At 35.7% G+C, this 21,422-nt stretch overlaps 1 protein-coding gene and 1 pseudogene across 1 annotated transcript in view; one reads left to right on the top strand and one right to left on the bottom strand.

Moving 5' to 3' along the window:
- PHF3 (PHD finger protein 3) overlaps nucleotides 1–10,380 on the top strand; it is a 67,408-nt gene extending 57,028 nt beyond the window's left edge. Inside the window, exons 12-15 of the mRNA XM_008577699.1 lie at nucleotides 2,982–3,129; nucleotides 3,676–3,765; nucleotides 6,164–6,359; nucleotides 6,566–10,380. Of these exons, the coding sequence (XP_008575921.1) occupies nucleotides 2,982–3,129; nucleotides 3,676–3,765; nucleotides 6,164–6,359; nucleotides 6,566–8,694 (2,563 nt within the window). The 3' untranslated portion in view covers nucleotides 8,695–10,380. The remainder of the gene's footprint in view (nucleotides 1–2,981; nucleotides 3,130–3,675; nucleotides 3,766–6,163; nucleotides 6,360–6,565) is intronic.
- A 7,264-nt stretch (nucleotides 10,381–17,644) lies between these two features.
- Nucleotides 17,645–21,422, bottom strand: part of LOC103594478 — a 16,318-nt pseudogene continuing 12,540 nt past the window's right edge.

Genomic DNA, 21,422 nt, shown 5'->3' with positions numbered 1-21,422 from the left:
ATTCAGTATTTCAGAGGATTTTATAAAGTAACTGGACTTTAGGTGAGGAGGGCAATATCTGCTTTGGCTTCATGGACTAGTTTAGTTTATACCCTGCTGTCCTTAGGGTGACAGGAGCTCCTTAACATACCCTTTACATTTTGCATGATAAGCAGAATGAAAATTGATCAGAAAATGTTTAGAATTGTTGCCCAAAGACTGAGTAAGACCTCAAAACCATAGGCAACAACAACAAAAAAATAAACAAATGGGATTATATCAAATTAAAAAGCTTCTGCACAGTGAAGGAAACAACGGTGAAAAGACAACCACAGAATGGGAGAAAATATTTGCAAACTATATATCTGACAGTTAATATCTAGAATATATAAGGAACTCAAACAGCTTAACAGTGAGAAAGCAAATAATCTGATTAAAAAATGGGCAAAGGAGCTGACTAGACATTTCTCAAAGGAAGACATACAAATGGCCAACAGGTACATGACAAAATGCTCAACATCAGTAATCATCAGGATAATGCAAATCAGAACCACGCTTGAGGTATCATCTCAACCCAGTTAGACTGGATATTATCAAAAAGAGAATAGCAAATGCGAGGATGTGGAGAAAGGGGAAACCCCTTCTACACTGTTGGTGGGACTGTAAATTAGTACAGCCTTTATGGAAAACGGTATGGCAGTTTCCCAAACAACTACAGATGGAACTGCCATATGATCCTGAATTCTCACTCAAAGAATGGAAATCATCATGTCGAAGGGATACCTGCACTCTGATATTTATTGCAGCTCTATTTACAATAGCCACGAGTTAGAACCAACCTAAATGTCCATTGGCAGATGACTGGATAAGGAAAATGTAGTGTATATACACAATGGAATACTACTCAGCTATAAAAAGTACTGAAATTCTGGTATTCATAGCAACATGTATAAACTTGGAGGAAACTATATTAAGTGAAATAAGCCAGGCACAGGGAGAGAAATACTGCATGGCCTCAGTCACAAGTAGGAGCTAAGAAAGAGAGAAAGAACAATCACAATTTATGTTGAACTTCCAGAAGAAGAGAATAGAACTGTATTCACTAGATGTGTGAAAGAGGGAGGGGAAGGGGAGTTAGGGAGAAATTGGTTAATGGACACAAAGAATGATTACATTTTGTAACGATGAATGTGCTAATTATCCTGAGTTGATTATTACATGTTGTACACAGATATTGATAATTCTGTATCCCACAGATATGTATAATCAATTATGTTTCAATAAAAGAAAAATGTATTTTGTGGGCTGGCTGATTAGTTCATTTGGTAGAGGGTAGTGCTAATAACACCAAGGTCAAGGGTTTGGATCCCCATACTGGCCAGCCGCCCCCCACACACACACACACACACACACAAAAAGAAAGAAAATGTATTTTGCGTTCCAAAAATTTTAAAATAACAGCACTTTCATAGACAGGGGGCTGGCCATATCATTTTTAATGACCCAATATAATTATATGACAATATAACACTACTTCAGTACCTACCAAGTATTTCTTTGTATCTATCAAGATGCGAGCACAATTTTCTGAACATGGAATTATCTATGTAATTATCTATTAATAAAAAGGTGCAATACTAAAAAGTGTGTTTTGGGGAAAAAAAAAACAGAAAAGTGACTTTTCTTAGGAACATTTCTTTTGAAAGAAAATAACTGTACCTTTGTATACTCTAAAAGAATTGAGATAGAAGAGTGAGACTATGAAGGTTCATTTATTTTGAGTGGTTAGAGTGAGAGACTTGAGTGTGGGGAAATGGCTTTAAAACTTTTAAAAATCATGCTGGTCCCAGAATGCAAGGGATGGGTTATTAAAGAAAAATTGCGTACCTCTCTGGACCTTAGTTCACCTAAGCCAGCCAAGAAGGATGACTTTATAAAACATGGCTATATAAATGTGAATGTAGTTTTATAAGTGAACATATAAACTCTTCGATTGGCTAGTTAGCTCAGTTGGTATGGTGCTGATAACACCAAGGTCCAAGGTCCAGGCTCCAAGGGTTGATCCCTGTATTGGCCAGCTGCCCAAAAAAAAAAAAAAAAATTATATATATATATATATATATACACACAACTCCTCTATCAATAGCCTTTACATATTTTGGATTGACATGCTAAAATAGAAGTAACTGATGACTAAGTTGAAAATGGATTTATTCGTGAGCATATCTTTAGACTCCTAACTTTTTTTTTTCTTCAGTATTTCAATTATATTTAGGCTTATATGGCATATGCTTTTTTTTTTTTAAATTTATCAATATACAATATAGTTGATTTTCGTGTCCCTTTACCAATTCCTCCTTTTCCTCCCTCCCTCTCCCCACTTCCCCACCAACATCATATCTGTTCGTTTTTCTTAATAAAACCAAGGAATTGTGATTGTTGTGTCTTCTTTTCCCACCCTGCCCCCCATTTGTTTGTATATTCACTTGTTTATTTGTATTAGCTCCCACAAATAAGTGAAAACTTGTGGTATTTCTCTTTCTGTGCCTGGCTTATTTCACTTAATATAGTTTTTTCTAAGTCCATCCATGTTGCTGTGGATGATAGTATTTCATTTTTTTTTTTAATAGCAGAGTAGTATTCCACTGTGTAGATACACCATATTTTCCTTATCCACTCATCCGATGATGGGCATTTAGGCTGGTTCCAACTTTTGGCTATTGTAAATAGCACTGCAGTAAACATGGGAGTACAGGTATCCATTTGACATGATGGTTTCCATTCCTCTGTGTATATACCCAGCAGCGGGATAGCTGGTCATATGGTAGATCTATCTGTAGTTGTTTGAGGAACTTCCATACCATTTTCCATAAAGGCTGCACTACTTCGCAGTACCACAAACTGTGTAGGAGGGTTCCTTTTTCTCCACATCCTTGCTAGCATTTGTCATTCTCAGTCTTTTGTATATTATAGCCTCCTAACTTTTGAATGTCATTTTCTAGTCCAGAGATGCCTGGGACTGTTGAAGTTGAGTCTACCTTCCTGGCTCGATTGAACTTCATTTGGAAAGGTTTTATCAATATGCCTTCTGTGGCAAAATTTGTCACCAAAGCCTACCCCGTATCTGGCTCCCCTGAATACTTGACAGAGGTACTGTGACCTTTTCTACCCTTCTGGGCCTGGGTTGGCATGTATGTTTCTTTTCTTTTTACTTTTTGTCTTTTTTCGTGACCGGTAACAGGATCCGAACCCTCGGCGAGTGCATCACTGGGTCAGCCCTGGCATGTATATTTCTGAAAGCAGTGGGCAGTTGTTAACAGTGTACAGTTAATAAAAATATTTATTAACAGTGATCCTTAAACAGTTCAACTAGTGGAGTTAGGAATTCAGAGATGGATTTTTAGAATTATAGAAAACTATACTCTGAAAGTTTTAAACCCTCATGCCCTATATACTTGTTCCATGATGCACCTTGCTATGTATCTTAGGCATCATTCATTTGGAGTTGGGATTTGAAGTTAATCCTAATTGCTGTTTCCTGTATTCTATTATGTTTTCTGATGCATTTTGCACAATCTTTTTATTTACTTGTTTTTATTATCATTTCAGATTAGTCTTAGAGCTAAATTTGTATGAATTATGAATATTATAATAAAGATATTCTGTATATATTAATCACTTTATTTTTTACCACAGGATCTACCAGATAGTATTCAAGTAGGTGGCAGGATATCACCTCAGACAGTTTGGGATTATGTTGAAAAAATTAAAGCATCAGGAACCAAGGTGAGGAAAACTTTTTTCACTATACCAGTATGGGAAAATATTCAGAAGATAAACCACTCAAGAGTTCTTAGTCAAAGATGCTAGGTTTCCTGGGGAAGGGAGCCAATACACATTCTAAGTTTATATAATACACCTCANGATAGTATTCAAGTAGGTGGCAGGATATCACCTCAGACAGTTTGGGATTATGTTGAAAAAATAAAAGCATCAGGAACCAAGGTGAGGAAAACTTTTTTCACTATACCAGTATGGGAAAATATTCAGAAGGTAAACCACTCAAGAGTTCTTAGTCAAAGATGCTAGGTTTCCTGGGGAAGGGAGCCAATACACATTCTAAGTTTATATAATACACCTCACAGCTGAACCATATCACTGTTTGCTAAGGCTTAAAACAGTCCAGCATTCCTCCCCCCCACCCTTGTTATGCTTTCTCTGTGGCTTCTCAGTGTTTGAAAGAAATGTTTTAGTGTAAGTAATGAGATTCACCCTGGATTTTGCCTTGCTTCAATTATAGACATTTGTTTTAGTTAAGGCACAGCTAAGCTGTTGTAACAAAGAGACTCTAAAATATAATGGCTCAAAGAATACAGAAGTTTATTTTTCTCTTCTGTTAGGTAGGCCATTCAGTGTGGTTAGATGGCTGTGGTTCTATAGGATCATTCAGGAACCAGGTTCCTCTTTTCTTAGTATTTTGCTGTTTCCAAGAGTGTTGTCCTCATTAGTCAAACATGGTCAAAGCTGACTCATCATTACCAAATGAGAACAGAGGAGGAATGCCTATCTAGTTGTTTTAAGGGCAAGACCTAGAATTTGAAATCATCTCTTCATTTTCTTTAACTTCCTTTGTCAAGAGCTTAATCACATAGTGTTACGTAGCTGCTAGGGAAGCTGGGAAATGTAATATCTATTGGATAGCCATGTGCCCAACTAAAAATTGAGGACTTCTCAGTAGTAATAGGAGGAAGGAAGGAGAATAGACACTGGGGGATAATTAGTAGCCTGTATCACAATAATATTTCTCTTTTTTCCTTTTTCGTATATATTTTCTATCATTCTTTTTTAAAACTCATGGAATAGTACTACACAGGAAAATTTAATCATTAGAAGAAATTGTTTCCCCTTCAACAGATGTGATAGTACCTAGTATGTTATAGGCATTTGTTAAACAAATTTTGAATAAGTGAACATTACTGTTTTGCCTCTCTTTTAGAAGGCTCTAGGTTTTCTTTGGAGTAATCCAAAATGGATGATCTTAAACTGAATATTTTTTTCCATTATAAATTTTAGAATTTAAATTGATACAGTGTTGGAATACAAGTAAACTTTGAAGCACTATACAAAAGCTATTATACACTTATTTGCTGTAACTTTTTCATGGTATTAAAAATGGGAAGTATTACTCTTGGACGTGTTGGGAACCACACTTCCAGCTATCCATGTATTACTGTCCAATACTTTATAGTGTGCCTCCAACTTTAACTGATTTAAGCATGTAATAGTTGTTACTAATACAGACAGTCCCCAACTTACAATGATTCTCCTTGCGATATTTTCAACTTAAGATGTGTTTATCAGGATGCAGCTTCATCATGTCAAGGAACATCTGTATATATATGGTGATATTTAATCTACAAGAGGGCAGTTTGGATGACTGACATTTTATAAGAGGTAGAGTGATAGTTCAGCTCCTTCATATGTCTGGGAGCTTGCATCAGTTTTAGATTTTGCAAATATGGCTCCCACTTTGACTGCATGCCTTCATGAAAAAATATTCATTTCTAACACTACCAAATTAATACCAAATTAGAACTATCTTTTCTAACTGAAACAAAGGCAAGAAACTTAGAGGCTTGTAAAAAAGTTCTGGAGTAAGCCAAATGACTTTACAAAATTTATGGTCTGTGTGTATTTGAAGTCTTTTCAGCCAGCCTTCTTTATTCCTAAATTCAGTCCCTATAAACTAGGTCGATTTGTATTTTTGTGTGTATAAATGTGTAGTGGGGAGGTGGTGTTGGGCACTGTTAGTGCCCAGTGTGCCAAGAGCACAGGCAGCCCTCTGTGGAGGTTATAGCATTGGAAATCAGGATATAGTACATATATCCAAAGACTTGGCTTTCAGTATTATCTCTGCCACTGACAAGTTGTGTCACCTTGAATAAATTCGTTAATCACCTTGATACTCAATTTCTTATGGGAAGCTTTCAGATAAAACAAATCCATCAGTGGATCAGCAGTGATCCTAAGAGTTGTTTCCTTTTAGTATTCTCATCTGTATTTAAGTTAATAAACCAGGTTATTTGGAAATCATCACATTATTACTAATTGAGAAACAGTATTTAAAACCAAACTATTCTTTAGGTTGTTATTTTAAACAACCATTTGTTATTTTCTTGAATAGGAAATTTGTGTGGTTCGCTTCACACCAGTAACTGAAGAAGATCAAATTTCTTATACTTTGTTGTTTGCATACTTCAGTAGCAGAAAGCGATATGGAGTAGCTGCGAACAACATGAAGCAGGTTAAAGATATGTACCTTATTCCTTTGGGTGCTGCAGATAAAATTCCACATCCTCTTGTGCCTTTTGATGGACCTGGTAGGTATATGTTTTAATAGTAGAATAAGATTGAAGTAAAGTAGGAGGTGGGACCATAGTGAAAAGACTGATTCTGCTTTCATGGGATGGTGTGACAGGGCCAGACACCCATTCAGTAGCTTGTAATAAGCTATAGATGCAAAATTTTACCCTTTTTTGTAATGATTGAAAATGACTATTAATTAATGTTTTTGATTTTTATACAGGGCTTGAACTGCATAGACCTAATCTATTGTTGGGTTTAATTATTCGTCAAAAATTGAAGCGGCAGCATAATGCTAGTGCTAGTACTAGTCATACTGCTGAGGCTCCTGAAAGTGTTCCAATAGCATTGCCACCTGATAAAAAAAGTAAAATAGAAGTTTCTACAGAGGAAGCACCAGAGGAAGAAAATGACTTTTTTAATTCTTTTACAACTGTATTACACAAGCAGAGAAATAAGCCTCAGCAGACTGTTCAGGAAGACCTTCCAATAGCAGTTGAACCTTTAATGGAGGTCACAAAACAGGAGCCACCGAAACCTTTAAGATTCCTTCCTGGAGTATTGATTGGCTGGGAAAATCAACCTTCTACTCTGGAATTAGCAAATAAACCTCTTCCTGTGGATGATATCCTTCAAAGCCTGTTGGGCACCACTGGTCAAGTCTATGAGCAGGCTCAGTCAGTGATAGAACAAAACACTCTTAAAGAAATTCCATTTATAAATGAGCAAACCAACCTGAAAGCAGAAAAAGTAGATAAAGTGGAAGTAACTGATGGTGAAGCCAAGGAGATAAAAGTTAAAGGAGATAACCTTACAGAATCTACAGATAATTCAATAGTAGTAGGAGAAGAAACATCAGGGGTGGGGTCCTCTTCCATTTCTCCAGGGCCTTTGGCGAATCTTAGTCTCAGAGGTAAACCACCAGATGTTTCTACAGAAGCATTCTTGACAAATTTATCAATTCAGTCAAAACAAGAGGAAACTGTGGAGAGTAAAGAGAGAACATTAAAAAGACAGCTGCTGCAAGATCAAGAGAATAATTTGCAAGATAATCGGACTTCAAATATTAGCTCTCCATGCAGGTCTAATGTAGGGAAAGGAAACATAGATGGTAATGTGAGTTGTAATGAAAATCTTGTTGCTAGTACTGCAAGGTCCCCACAGTTTATCAACCTGAAAAGGGATCCTAGACAAGCAGCAGGACGAAGTCAGCAGACTACTACTTCAGAAAGCAAAGATGGAGATAGTTGCCGGAATGGAGAAAAACACACCCCGCCTGGCCTATCACACAACAAGGAGCACTTAACAGAGCAAATCAGTGTAGAGGAAAAGTTGTCTTCTGTAGAGAAAAACTCCTGCGTTCAGCAGAGTGATAATTCAAAGGTTGCACAAAACTCACCATCAGTAGAAAACATACATAGCTCACAAACAGAACAAACAAAACCCTTACAGGAGGATATTTTAATGCAAAATATTGAAACTGTGCACCCATTTCGAAGAGGGTCAACAACAACAACATCTCATTTTGAAGTTGGAAATACATGTCAGTCAGAATTTCCTTCTAAAAGCATCAACTTTACTTCCAGAAGCACCAGCCCCAGAACAAGTGCAAACTTTTCACCCATGAGGCCACAGCAGCCCAACCTTCAGCATCTCAAGTCTAGCCCCACCGGATTCCCATTTCCAGGGCCTCCTAATTTCCCACCACAAAGCATGTTTGGATTTCCACCACATTTGCCACCTCCATTACTTCCCCCTCCAGGGTTTGGCTATGCTCAAAATCCCGTGGTTCCCTGGCCACCAGTTGTTCATCTCCCAGGCCAACCCCAACGTATGATGGGTCCCCTTTCACAAGCATCAAGGTATATAGGCCCACAAAATTTTTACCAGGTTAAAGACATTCGGAGACCAGAAAGGCGCCATAGTGACCCGTGGGGTAGGCAAGACCAACAGCAACTGGATAGGTCATTTAATAGAGTTAAAGGGGACCGCCAGAGATTTTATAGTGATTCACATCACCTGAAAAGAGAGCGACATGAAAAAGAATGGGAGCAAGAATCTGAAAGGCATAGACGCAGAGACAGAAGCCAAGACAAGGAAAGAGACAGAAAAAGTAGGGAGGAGGGGCACAAGGATAAAGAGAGGGCACGGTTATCACATGGTGATCGAGGAGCAGATGGAAAAGCAAGCAGAGATAGTAGAAATGTAGACAAGAAACCAGATAAACCTAAAAGTGAAGACCATGAGAAGGACAAAGAACGAGATAAAAGTAAACATAGAGAAGGAGAAAAGGACAGGGATAGGTACCACAAAGATAGGGATCACGCTGACAGAGCTAAAAGCAAAAGGTAAAATTTGCAGGCTATTTCAAGATTATGTTTAAGTAACTGTTAAATGTTGTATCTTAAAAACTTTATAAGATTGCCTGCTAGGATTGTGCCATCTTCTAAATTTTTACTATTGGTGGTTTGCAGAACAGTAAATTCTGTGTGTTGGTGCAGAGTGCTCTGTACCAGTGCTCATCATCCCTTCTTCATACCAACTGTCCCTAGTTATAGGAATTTAATATTTTTAAAAGTTTTACATTGCTGTATATTCAAAAATTTGTTTTATTAATATGCAATAAAGGCTTAGAAATTTTAGTTTTATTTCTCAATTGGTAAATATGGTTAACTATGGAATATATTTACTGCCTCTAGTGAATGTCCTTTATATAATGACTAATTTGAGAGTAATGTGTGCTCTGTAAGTTTGTTTTAAATTGCACTGTTTTTAAAAAAACTGTAGAGGAGCAACAAAAAGCCAAGCAACTTCGTAATCAGATTATACTAATCATTTATTTGAGCAGTTTTTGACCAAGAATCAGAAGCCCAAGGAGTACGTTTATTGCTTTAATCTGCACTCACTGAAGGCTTTTATTACCATATACTACAGCTTTGTGGTAGGCCATTATTTTCCTTTTCATTTTTGGCTCTTCAGAGACTTGAATACTTAAGCTTGTACATGATCTTGTGTTTTGCTATCCTTTTTACTGTAAAATGTAAATATTTTAAGGGATATTTTGATTCTAAATATGATAAAAAGAATTTCTCACCTATTTTGTGTGTGTGATTTGAAATTCAGTAGTAAAAAAATTTCTTCTTTAAAGCTTTAATTATCTTCAGACACTCTTCTTTGATTCAGCCAAGAACATGTAGGAAAAACAATTTTTTAAAATCTTAGGTTATAGACTGAGATAAATTGTGTAGTTCTGAAGAGGCTAGAATTTAATACTACCAGTGAAAAACTGTGCAGCTATAACCCACTATATAGGTATGTTTTTGAAAACCTGTACACTGAAAATTTGGTACATTGACTCACTAATCATTCTAAGACCACAGTAACTTTTATTTAAGAGAAATGTGTTTTGAATCTTTTTGTAAAATGTGTAATTAACCCTAATTTGTTTGTAAGATAATTGTACAGTTTCATATGCCAGTTTTACTTGAAATAGAAAGCACATGGAGGCTCTTGTTAATCCAAATCTAAATTTATTTACACTCTAAAATACATAGTGTTGATGGCAGTAATTTAAAGCACAGCCACCAGATGATGCTGACACTTGAGACAGAAACCAGTATTTTTCCTTACCTGTACTAATGAAAAAAATATATAAATAACTCCACAAAATTAAGAAGATTGTTTTCCTAAAGATTATAATTAAAAATAGGTTTGAAACTGAATTAGCCTGCTATTTTCACTGGAGAAGAGAGGGGAGGAAATTTAGAACCAAACACGAGGTCTAATTTGCAACAACTTGCAATACTTTTTTTTTTTTTTTTTCATTTTTATCCTTTGAAATTTGTCATCATAAAAGTTCTGGAACAAAAGACTTGTAATAATAAAGTCTGTTTTACTTTGGTCTCCTTTTCTTTTGGAAATTGTTGGAAAAAAGTCCCCAAACAAAACGTAAGGATAGTCAGTTATCTTTTGTACCATTTTGAAGAAATTGCTGTCAAGGTTTTAAAAATTAAACACCAAAAACCAGTTTTTTAAAAATTTCAAATGTGTGTGTTTTCAGTACATCTGCTTTTACTGATTTATCTGATTGAGAGGATTCTTTTGCAAGGTACAAGTAAAAAAGACTGAGTTAACAAATGGAAGAAAGCCTTTTAAGTCAGTTTTGTCACATCTTAACAGTTTCTTATACACATCCTGGGGTTACAGGGCTATTAAATGCTTAGAACCAGTCTTTTAATCTCTGGATGACTGATGTATTGTGGAGAGTAGGGAAGGTATGGCTATATTAACTGCTTGAGGTTTTCCTGTGAGGAAAGAAAGGCAAAATGAGAAAAGTGTTCAGTGAGTAGTACACCCAAAGCCATTCTCAGTCCTTAAGTACTAGTGAATTACATGAATTTCATCTTTGAGTTTCTCCTATTTTGAGGAAAACTCGCTCTTTAAAAAAGTTTGACACTTTAAAAAATTTAGAACTATCTTAAGACAGTTTACACACCTCTATTAAATAAAATGTACCAGGATGTCTCAGTACTCATAAATTTCACCCCTTGTTATCATAGTGGCAAAAAGAAAGCTTGTGCTGAGCACGTTATATAAACCTTGATGAGTCTTGAAAGGTGAAGACTTATCTTAGAACTGAGGAAGCTGGAACTTAGAAAAGTTGGAAAACTTGTTCATGGTTAGACAGTTCTTGTCAGAGCTGGAATCCTAGCTCAGTTCTACTTTTCTCCAGAGTCTGTTTGGCAGTTGTGCTCTAAGAATTGATAAGAAGAGAGAGGAGCAAAAAGCCTGATTGTTATATACACTTTTTGTAGCCCTCTTTCTCCCCATTACACCAATCTGTCTGAACCTTCACTGAGCAGCCCAACTCCTCAAAGTGAGCAAAAAGATGTAACCGAAAACCTGTGAGTTCTTTTGTACAGATTTGCAAAGTTTGTATTCATCACAGTTGTAATTCTCTAGTCTTTTATTTGTTTTGCTGCTATGACCAATTGCTACAAATTTAGGGCCTTAAAACCACACAAGTTCGTTATCTTACACTCCCATAGATCAGAATTCTGATGCTGATTTCACTGGACAAGATCAGGGTATCAACAGGGTATGTTCATTTCTGGAGGCATTAAGGGATAATCCATTTCTTTGCCTCCATATTTATAGCTAGCAATGTGGGGCCAATCTTTCTCATGTTACCCTCTCTTACTCCCTCTTCTGATTTCCTCTTCTATTTCTCCGGACCCTTGTGATTGCATTGGGCCCACCCATAAAATCCAGGATAATCTTTTTAGTTGAATGTCAGCTCATTAGCAGTGTAATTTTTTTCTGTGACCTTAATTTCCCTTTGCCATGTAACATATTTACAGGTGTTCCAGAGATTAGGATGTAGACTTCTTTTGGGGGCCATTATTCTACCTACCATAGCCCTTACTAAGTGTAGCTTAGTTGTGGAAGAACTAATAAGTCTTAAAATTTTGGAGTTAAGGAATGTATATGCCATGATAAATGTGTGTGAAGAATTTAAGAGAAATGATACCAACAGAGAAAACGAGTGATAAGCCTCTTGGGTATTATGTGTTTATGTATGGGCTAACATATAAAACTGCTTGTTAAGGTGAGTTTACACTCAGTTCCTAAGTTTTTAATAAGTAGCTGTTTTTAAAGAAATATGAATCAAATTTTAATGCATTATGAGAACTTGATAATGAACCAGGTCGTAGTAAAACAAACATTTATTTCTAACATTTGGTTGTACCATATGTACTGTTTTCATGTTCTTAGATCCCTCCAAAAGGTCAGGCACCACTTACTAATGACTACAAGGAACAGTATACATAATCAACGTTTGATTTATGTCTCCCAAAGCAAATCATGAATGAAACTGATTACTGCTTTTAAAAAGGTGCCAAACACCCTGATTCTTTTGATTCCTGTTTCATAAGGAATTTTAGTAATTAATGTGTAGAACAAGAAGGTAATGAGTGAGTTGAAGAACATTAGGTCAGTAGTTAGATGTATCTTGAAAACTTGAGTCCACTCTAAGTTTTATCTTATATATAGATGCAGAACAGAGTCATTGGGGGGAACCCCCAGCATGTACTTAAAGGGCAGGGAATCCAATATAATTCCAGATACCCCCAAATACCTTTACTTTTTCTATGAAACAATTCAATGTGTTTGTATTATATTTGTGTGTATGTTGATCCAAACTATCTTTTAAAAATATTCTTTATTTTAGGAGAATACTTTTTTCCCAAAGTGATTTTTTTTGTTTGTTTTTTTCTTTTCAGGAACTTATTCTTTAAAAGGAGTCTTTCAAAAGGCAAAATTATTGCCACCTCTGGTTTAGGTATTTTACCTTACTTTAAAATATGTTCTTATGTTTACATTCAACACTTTGTTTCAGAAACATCATAATATTTATAGTAAAATTATCTTAAAGGTCTTTCTGTATTAGTCATTTTAGTTTTGTGCTGGAAAAAAGCATATCACATAGGAAATCTTCAGTACCGTCATCACTAGGATAGCAAAACAGAAATGTTGATAATTTACCACATGAAATGAGCAGAGTTCTACAGTGGGAAAAAAAGATGTTTTCAGCAGGTCTCTTTGACTTATAGAAGAATCTCTAGGTAGCAGTTTCAACTTCTTAAATATTTATTGTATGCCTAATCTGCAGGCATTTGCTTAGTTCTTGGAATTCAATAGTAAGCAACATGGGAAGATTCCACCCTTGTGGAGCTTGCTAGTATAGTGTAGAAGACAAATGATAACATCTGTACATAAACTTGCAGCTGTGAGAGGAAGCATTAAAGCAGCAATTCTCACACTATTTGGTGTCAGGACCCCTTACACTTAAAAATTACTGAGAACCCCAAAGAGCTTTTATTTATGTGAGTTATATTATTTAGCATATTAGAAATTGAAATGATAAACTTCAAAAAATTTTGTTAATTTAACAATAATCCCATTATGTGTCAATATAACATTTGTATGAAAAATAGCTTCCAGACTAAATCAGTTTAGGAAGAAGAGTTTCATTGTTTTTCTTTTGCATATTTCTAGTATCTGTCTTGAGACAGCTGGATTCTGTTATCTGTTTCTGCATTCAGTGTTTTGCAATATGCCTTTTTGCTTGAAATACATGAAGAAATTCTGGTTTGTTGTTGGGAAAGGGAGGACTCTGTGGATCCCTTGAAAGGATTGAAGGGATCTTCAAGGGTCCTTAGACTGCACTTTGGGAAGCCCTGCTTTAAGGAAAAGGCACACTATTATGAGAGTACATGTGGCCTAATGTGATGGGATTGTGGTTCCGGCAAAGTTTCCTCAAAGCTTTTGTAATATTCCATATAACAGCTTTCTTGGCTTTATACATAAAATGTGGGGTTTTTTGTTTGCTTTTTTTTTTTTTTTTAAAGTTAGATTGATTACCAGCTGCCAACATTTCTTTAGAACACTTATCCTTATGATCTCAATAGCTTCAAAGTTAAATGTAGTAGTATGAACAAAAGAATATTAGGTCAAAGTTTTTCAGCAAATATTGGAATTGTCTTGAGTGGTTTCTGTTAAAACACACACACAAACACACACACACACACACACAAAACCTTTGAATCAATGTGTGGATGTTCTGCAATTCTACCTTACGTTATATTCTACCCTCACACTTCCTAGTGTTAGTGGGAACAGTATGTCTGGGAGCAATTTGTGCCCTATTAAATGGTGCCAAAGTTCTTCATTTGGATCCTAAGTTTTCTCAGTAATGGCTATACCTTTCTGATTGGATTGGAGTGGCTAAAATAACTAAGACCAAACAAATTTATGTTCTTCCAGTGATAAACTACTTATCTAGTTCCTTTGTATAGACTGGAATCTGCACAGGCATTAAGAAGTTATTTATGTATTCATCAGTCCTTTGTAAATTCTTTTCTCCATTTATTTGATAATTATACATTCTTCCTTTTAAACTCTACGTGCTGCTTATTACCCAGGTTTTTCTTCTCCATATGACCTATCTACCTGTTAGGGCCTCTCCAAGTCAGTAATGTGTGTTCAGTTGCTTTTTTTTTTTTTTGGTGGCAAAATTGTCATAAATATCAACCTCAGAAAATGGTAAGTAACAATAGCAGTAACTACCTTCCAATCTACAATGGTGGGGTATGGGAGGGAGATGAAAATGCTATTCACAGTTATATCAGTAACTTTAGTTTGGGCAAAATGTACTTTCTCAAGTTGTCCTTTCAACCGTACATATATTGTCAGGACAGTAATTTTCAGTGGCTGTATTCAGAGCCTGTTTTATGCCTAGTTTTGAAAAGGCATGAAGACTTGGAAACCATTTTCTATAGACTTGGAAACCATTAAACATAAATGAAGTTTAATTTTTAAATTTGATCAGTTAGCATATGATTTAAAAAAGGGGTTCCATGGGTTCATAAACAAAAAGCAACTGTCGTCTGCCCTACTCTTCTCTCCAGTGAAAACCACTTTCAATTCTCTTAGACGTTTAGGATTTTTGCCTTCATATTTATAAGTGACATGCATATGCTATTTTTTAAAGAAGTTATAAATACTGTAATAAACATTGATGTCTTACTATGAAAAAGATAAGGATTTAGTTATTGCCAGCTTACTCTTTCCTCCCCTCACCTTTCCCCTTTCTATATTAATGCAATAATTTTTGGCTTAAGTTCATATTCAAGGTTTAAGTTATTGCAATCATGTAAATATTCATAGCTGAGCCATGTAGTATGATTACATTTTCTTGTGTAATTTAAATTTATTTTTTGGTTGATAACTTTGTCCTTTTTTTTTCTTTATACTTATCACTCATTCTTACCTGAATTTTATTTAAAAAACTTTTTATTGGTTATGAATATTCATGATACAAAGCTGATTGTCACCCCTCATCCCCATGATGTGGGGGCCAGATTCATACTGGCTGTATACCCATTACCACAACTTGGATTTGTACCCCATGTCCCCCACCCGATTATCCCCAACCTCCCTCCCCATCCCCCCTTCACTCCCCTCTCTACTTTGTAGCCCATAGAATGTTTTCTCCCTCTGCAAGTCCAACACACCACTGTGGTCTTTCTTTCCTTCTTTCTCTCTCAGCTCCCACATATGTGTGAGTACACACGGTATTTATCCCTCTGCTTATTTCCCTCAACATAAGTTTCTCCAGGCTCATCCATGTTGTTGCGAACGGGAGCATTTCATTCTTTTTTATGGCAGAGTAGTATTCCATGATGTATATATACCACAGTTTCCTTATCCAATCACCCATCGATGGACATTTAGGTTGGTTCTATGTCTTGGCTCTTGTAAACAGAGCTGCAGTGAACGTGGGAGTGCAGGTATCCCTTCGACATCATGATTTCCGTTCCTCTGGGTAGATACCCAGGAATGGGATTGCTGGATCATATGGAAAATTTATCTGTAGTTGTTTGAGAAACCTCCATACTGTTTTCCATAGTGGTTGTATTAATTTGCAGTCCCACCAACAGTGTAGGAGTGTTCCCTTCTCCCCACACCCTTGCCAGCATGTTATTCACCATCTTTTTGATTATAGCTAGTCTAAGTGGGGTGAGGTGGTATCTCAGTGTAGTTTTAATTTGCACTTCCCTAATGACTAGTGACGTTAAGCATTTTTTCATGTACCTGTTGGCCATTTGTATGTCTTTCTTTGAAAAATGTCTGTTCAGCTCCTTTGTCCATTTTTTAATTGGGTTATTTGTTTTGTTGCTATATAATTGTTTGAGTTCCTTGTATATTATGGATATTAATCCCTTGTCAGATGCATAGTTAGTAAAAGTTTTCTCCCACTCTGTAGGTTGTCATTTTACTCTGTTGATTGTTTCCTTTTCTGTGCAGAAGCTTTTTAGTTTGGTATAGTCCCATTTGCTTATTTTTTCTTATGGTGCTTGTGCATTCAGGCTCCTGTTCATAAAGTCTGTGCCCAGAACTAGTTGCTGAAGTGCTTCATCTGTATTTTCCCTTAGAAATTTTACAGTTTCAGGTCTTAAGTTTTTAATCCATTTTGAGTTGATTTTGGTGTATGGTGAGAGATGCATATTTAGTTTCATTCTTCTGCATATGGATATCTAGTTTTCCCAGCACCACTTGTTGAAGAAGCAGTCTTTTCTCTAAGGTAGATTTTTGTTGCCTTTGTTCAATATCAGATGGCTATAAGCCTGAGGGGTGATTTGTGGGTTCTCAATTCTGCTCCACTGGTCTGAATGTCTATTTTTATACCAATACCATGCTGTTTTGGTTACAATAGCTTTGTAGTATAATCTGAAGTCAGGTAGTGTTATGCCACTGGCTTTATTTTTTGCTCAGGATTGCTTTAGCTATTTGGGGTCTTTTGCTCCATATGAAAGGTAAGATTATTTTTTTCCATTTCTGTGAAGAACGTCATTGGTATTTTGATAGGGATTGCATTGAATCTGTAGATTGCTTTGGGTAGTATAGACATTTTCACAATGTTAATCCTTCCAATCCAGGAGCATGGAATATCTTTCCATCTTTTCGTTTCTTCTTTAATTTCTTTCATAAGTACTTTGTAGTTCTCATTGTAGAGGTCTTTCACCTCTGTGGTTAAATTGCTCCCTAGGTATTTTTTGTGTGACAATTGTAAATGGGCGTACTTTCTGTATTTCTCGTTCTGTTAGTTCATTATTTGAGTATATAAATGTAACTGATTTGGGGGCATTTATTTTGTAACCTGCAACATTGCTGAAGTTATTAACCAGCTCTAGGAGTTTTTTGATAGAGTCTTTAGGTTTTTCTGTATATAGTATCATGTCATCTGCAAATAGAGACAGTTTGACTCTGTCTTTTCCAATCTGGATTCCTTTTATTTCTTTCTCTTGCCTGTTTGCTTGGGATAGTACCTCAAGTACTATGTTAAATAGTAGCAGAGAGAGTGGGCATCCTTGTCTTGTTCCTGTTCTTAAGGGAAAGGCCCTCAGTTTTTCCCCATTCAGGCTGATACTGGCAGTGGGCTTGTCATAAATGGCTTTTATTTTAAAAATTTTACAGATGAATAAATACTAAATGAACTAATGGAGTTAAAACTTAGGAATCAACATATTTACAGATAAACTGGATGTAAGAAAAACAACCAAAGTCTTTAGCTATATTTTACAAGTTTGTCAAAAAGATACGTTAACATTTGCACTATTGCAGGTAACAGCAAACAGTTGATTCCCTGTATACAATGTACCAAAGAAATAACTATCAAAATAACTACATTTATATATATGTTTTGTATATTAAAATGGTCAGTATTAACTTACGTAACCTAATATTCATCTCCATTATAAATATTGTATCCTTCTGATTTAATGAACTCAACTTTTTTGGGATCCTGAAAAAATACAACATCTTTAATTTTGCCAACAAAATCTCTTTTAAAAATCTCTTGAGTAACAATATTTACCTTTCGACCAAATTCGAAGCCGCCTAAATAACAAATACCATCATAGTTTAGAGCAACAAACTTTTTGCCTGGATCAATATCCTCAGAAAGAATTAGATTGTTATCTAGATAGGCCTTGATAAGAGTCTGGTTTTGAATTATAACTACATGGTGCCATTTGTTACGACATAATGTGCCATTGCTATAGTTCATAGGCACAGAGATTCTTTCTCCTAAGTTAACTGCAATTTTCAAGGTGTGATTATGGAAACCAATTGCCAGAAAATCATTTTCTTCACTTTGAGCTTTTCCCATCCATACAATTAAGCCTTCTGTTTCAGTAGTACTGAAATTTAAGGATACAGAAGTAAACTGAAGATTTCTCATTTTGTAATTTGGGTCAATGTATTTAATGTAAGAATTACCCATAAATTTTGCAGTTGAAAATAAAGTTTTGTTTTCACAATACCTTCCCACCCAACCCAAAGTACACAGACAAGTGTAAGAAAATGATTGGTCAGGTATACATAGAGATTGGTGGAGACAAAGATTATTCAGGCAGTGCACAGACTGGTTACATGTTTTTCCAGCCCAATGTGGCAAACATATGCAAAAAAAAGTTGTGCCATTTACTATACATTCCCCTCCATTTCTGCATGTGTTGTACCCACAGGCTGTCCCATCACAGTCACCTACATTTGAACCACCTGTTGCTCCTAATTCAGTTAACTGTAATTCTTGATTGTTTATAATAACTTCTCGGACACAGCCTTCAAAGCCTACAGGTTCATTTGCTATTGCCACAGGATTTACAAGATTTAAAGATGGTACTCCTCCAATATAGAAATCTGTGTTTGTATCCAGGGAACTCATTTTAGTGGAGGCTTTTTCTGTTACATTTATCCCATCTAGATCTAGGTAGCCTTCTGCACCAACTCTTCCTGCTTTAATCATATGCCAAGTACTTCCATTAATAGTTACTTTTTGGAGAGTTTCCAGAATGATAGTTCTGTCACCAAGGTTGTAGCGAAGTTGAACAGAACCATTTACTAAAGAAATACATAAAAAGTCACCTGCCAAGAAAGAAAACAGTTTAATTAGTAAAATTCTATTTCATTAAAAACTATTGCTCTTTCTGGCTACTTGGATAAGTTTTGGTTTTGAAAAAACTAAACAAATCTTGAACACAATTATGTTAGAATTCTATTTCCACTTACAGATCAAAACATAAATGTATACATTCATACACACATACACTGTATTATTTCACTTTGTTTAGCAATTGGCCACATAAATTTTCTCTAGTTGTAGATAGTTCTCAGTGAATGTATTATAGTACTAAAAGTTTTTTTCTTTAATGATTTTAGTTAAGGGTGAATGTTTAAAGATAAGTAACTTGGATGTTTTACTTCAAGCTGCTGATGCTGTTTTTGACAAGATATTTGGGAGGTAGGCAAGGGAAAAATATGAAAACAGAAGTTAATAGTGTTGCTATAAAAAGCTCTTCTTAACATTGCATGTCCTCCAGACAAAGTTTCAGCCATGCCCTTGGCTTCAAATTCTATCTACAAATACACAAATCCCAACTTGAAATTTCTATTTGGGTGTTTTAAAGGCATCTCACACTACAAAATTCATATGTTAGTGTGTGAACTTTCTCCCATAAACCTGGCCTCTTGCAGTCTTCCCAAATGCAGTCACTCCCTCATTCATCCAGTTTTCCAAGTCAAAAACTTAGGAGTGATCCTTGGTACCATCCTTTCTTCACTCCACACATAAGCTATCACAAGGTAAGTCTTTAATCAAAAGATTTATTAACATTTTGGCTCATTGTAAACATTCTCGATTCAGTCCACTTTTCTCCTGCTGCCTTAGTTAAATTTACTACTGTTTCTAGCTTGATTTGTTGCAAGAACATCTCCACTTTTCTTCCTTTCTAACTGATATTTTCTAATCTACACTAAAGCTAAAGTAATCTTTTCAAATGAAAGCCTGATCCTTATGTTATCCTTTAATGGTATTCATTGTTGGGGCAGCTACCTAAATTCTTTAACATACCTATAAAGGCTCTGCACATTCATGTCTCCTCTCCTCTGTCTCCAACCTTACCTGGAGTGTACTCTCCCCCTTCACTTCTTGGAGTTGGTCAGGTTTTTTTTCTATCAGCATTTAATATCTTTATACATTTTATATATAATACTTAATATCACTGTATATTTTATAAATGGGTTTCCCTTCACAATATTTATCTCATATAGTCATGTGTAAACAAACCTGAAGTTGCAACGAGGCATTCAGAGGAAAAGTAAAGGCAACTCTACACGCAGCTCTTCAATGTGAGATTGCTTCAGGAGAGTAGCAATGTGGTTTACATAATGAACCATAAAGAAATCTCCCTTTCCCCTCAAACGTTTCACAACCTTCCCTTTTCTTATCCAGAGATATTTGGTTCTATATTACTCTTTTTTCTTCTTCCTCAAAGTGCTGTACATCCTCACCTCTCTCCCTCAAATAGTGTCCTTTCCTTCTATTTCCCCCTTGTGGTCTATACCAGACCATTTTGGGATGGTTCTAAGATTTGGCAGCTCTACAGTCCTACACCCATCAAACTATGGTTCTCTGGTTTTGATCATTTTTCTCACAGAGAATTCTTAGTAAATATAATCCTCTATATCATTACATATGTGATTATTTGATTAATAGTTGCCTCATCCACCAGTTTGTAGGCTTCATGAGGACAGGGTCTGTTGTGATTTGGCCCAACAGTTTATCTCCAACACCTAGCACAGTGTCTGACACATAAATAAATGCTCAATGAATGTTGAATAAAGAAATATCCTTTGTAGGGTTGTGGGGTGAGATGACTCAATATTTCTCAAATATTAGTTTTAGTTTGAAAGCAAAAACATCTTGTTCCTATAATGATATGTAAATTGTTTTTAAGAAGTTTCCTAAGGAGGAAACTCTATTTATTTGCATGTTAATTTTTTTTTCTTTTTTTGACCGGTAAGGGGATCGCAACCCTCAGTACGTGTGGTCTGCACCACGCTCAGCCAGTGAGCGCACTGGCCGTCCCTACATAGGATTCGAACCTGCAGCCTGGGTGCTACCAGTGCCGCACTCTCCCGAGAGAGCCACGGGGCCGGCCCTGCATTTTAATTTTTAACATGAACAGAATTTTAACTATAAGGAAAGAAGCAGCATTACAAATTTTCAGGTTATGTAAGAAAAATATACAGATTTCATCATTTATAATTTTATACCACAAGATACTAGAACAATAAAACAATTGATATTAAGTTTAAAAAAGATTATAGCACCCTGAACACAAACTAGTTCTTCATAGTATTGTTGAAGAAGCTTCTTTTGCTACATGAGTTGCAGAGTGTCCTATAATAAACAATCTTATAGTGAAGAGCTGTATTAGAATAAAAGATATCTTATAAATGGTTAGGAAAGCTGATGCTGTAGAAGAAAGAGCAAGGAGAACAGCTTCTGCAAAGGAGGGCTGATTTTAACATCGTTCTGATGGTATGTCCTTGTCTTATGAAGAGTTGACAAAAAACGTTTCTCTCTCTCAAATAAATAAATAAATAAATAAATAAATAAAAATTAGCCATAGAAGCCAAAATTGCTCTTATGGATGTATTAGCAACATTAT

Source organism: Galeopterus variegatus, unplaced genomic scaffold (genome assembly GCF_000696425.1).
Source record: "Galeopterus variegatus unplaced genomic scaffold, G_variegatus-3.0.2 Scaffold1566, whole genome shotgun sequence".
NCBI lineage: Eukaryota > Metazoa > Chordata > Mammalia > Dermoptera > Cynocephalidae > Galeopterus > Galeopterus variegatus.
Note: the sequence above shows the minus strand (reverse complement) of the source record. Positions and strands in the feature narration are given on the sequence as shown.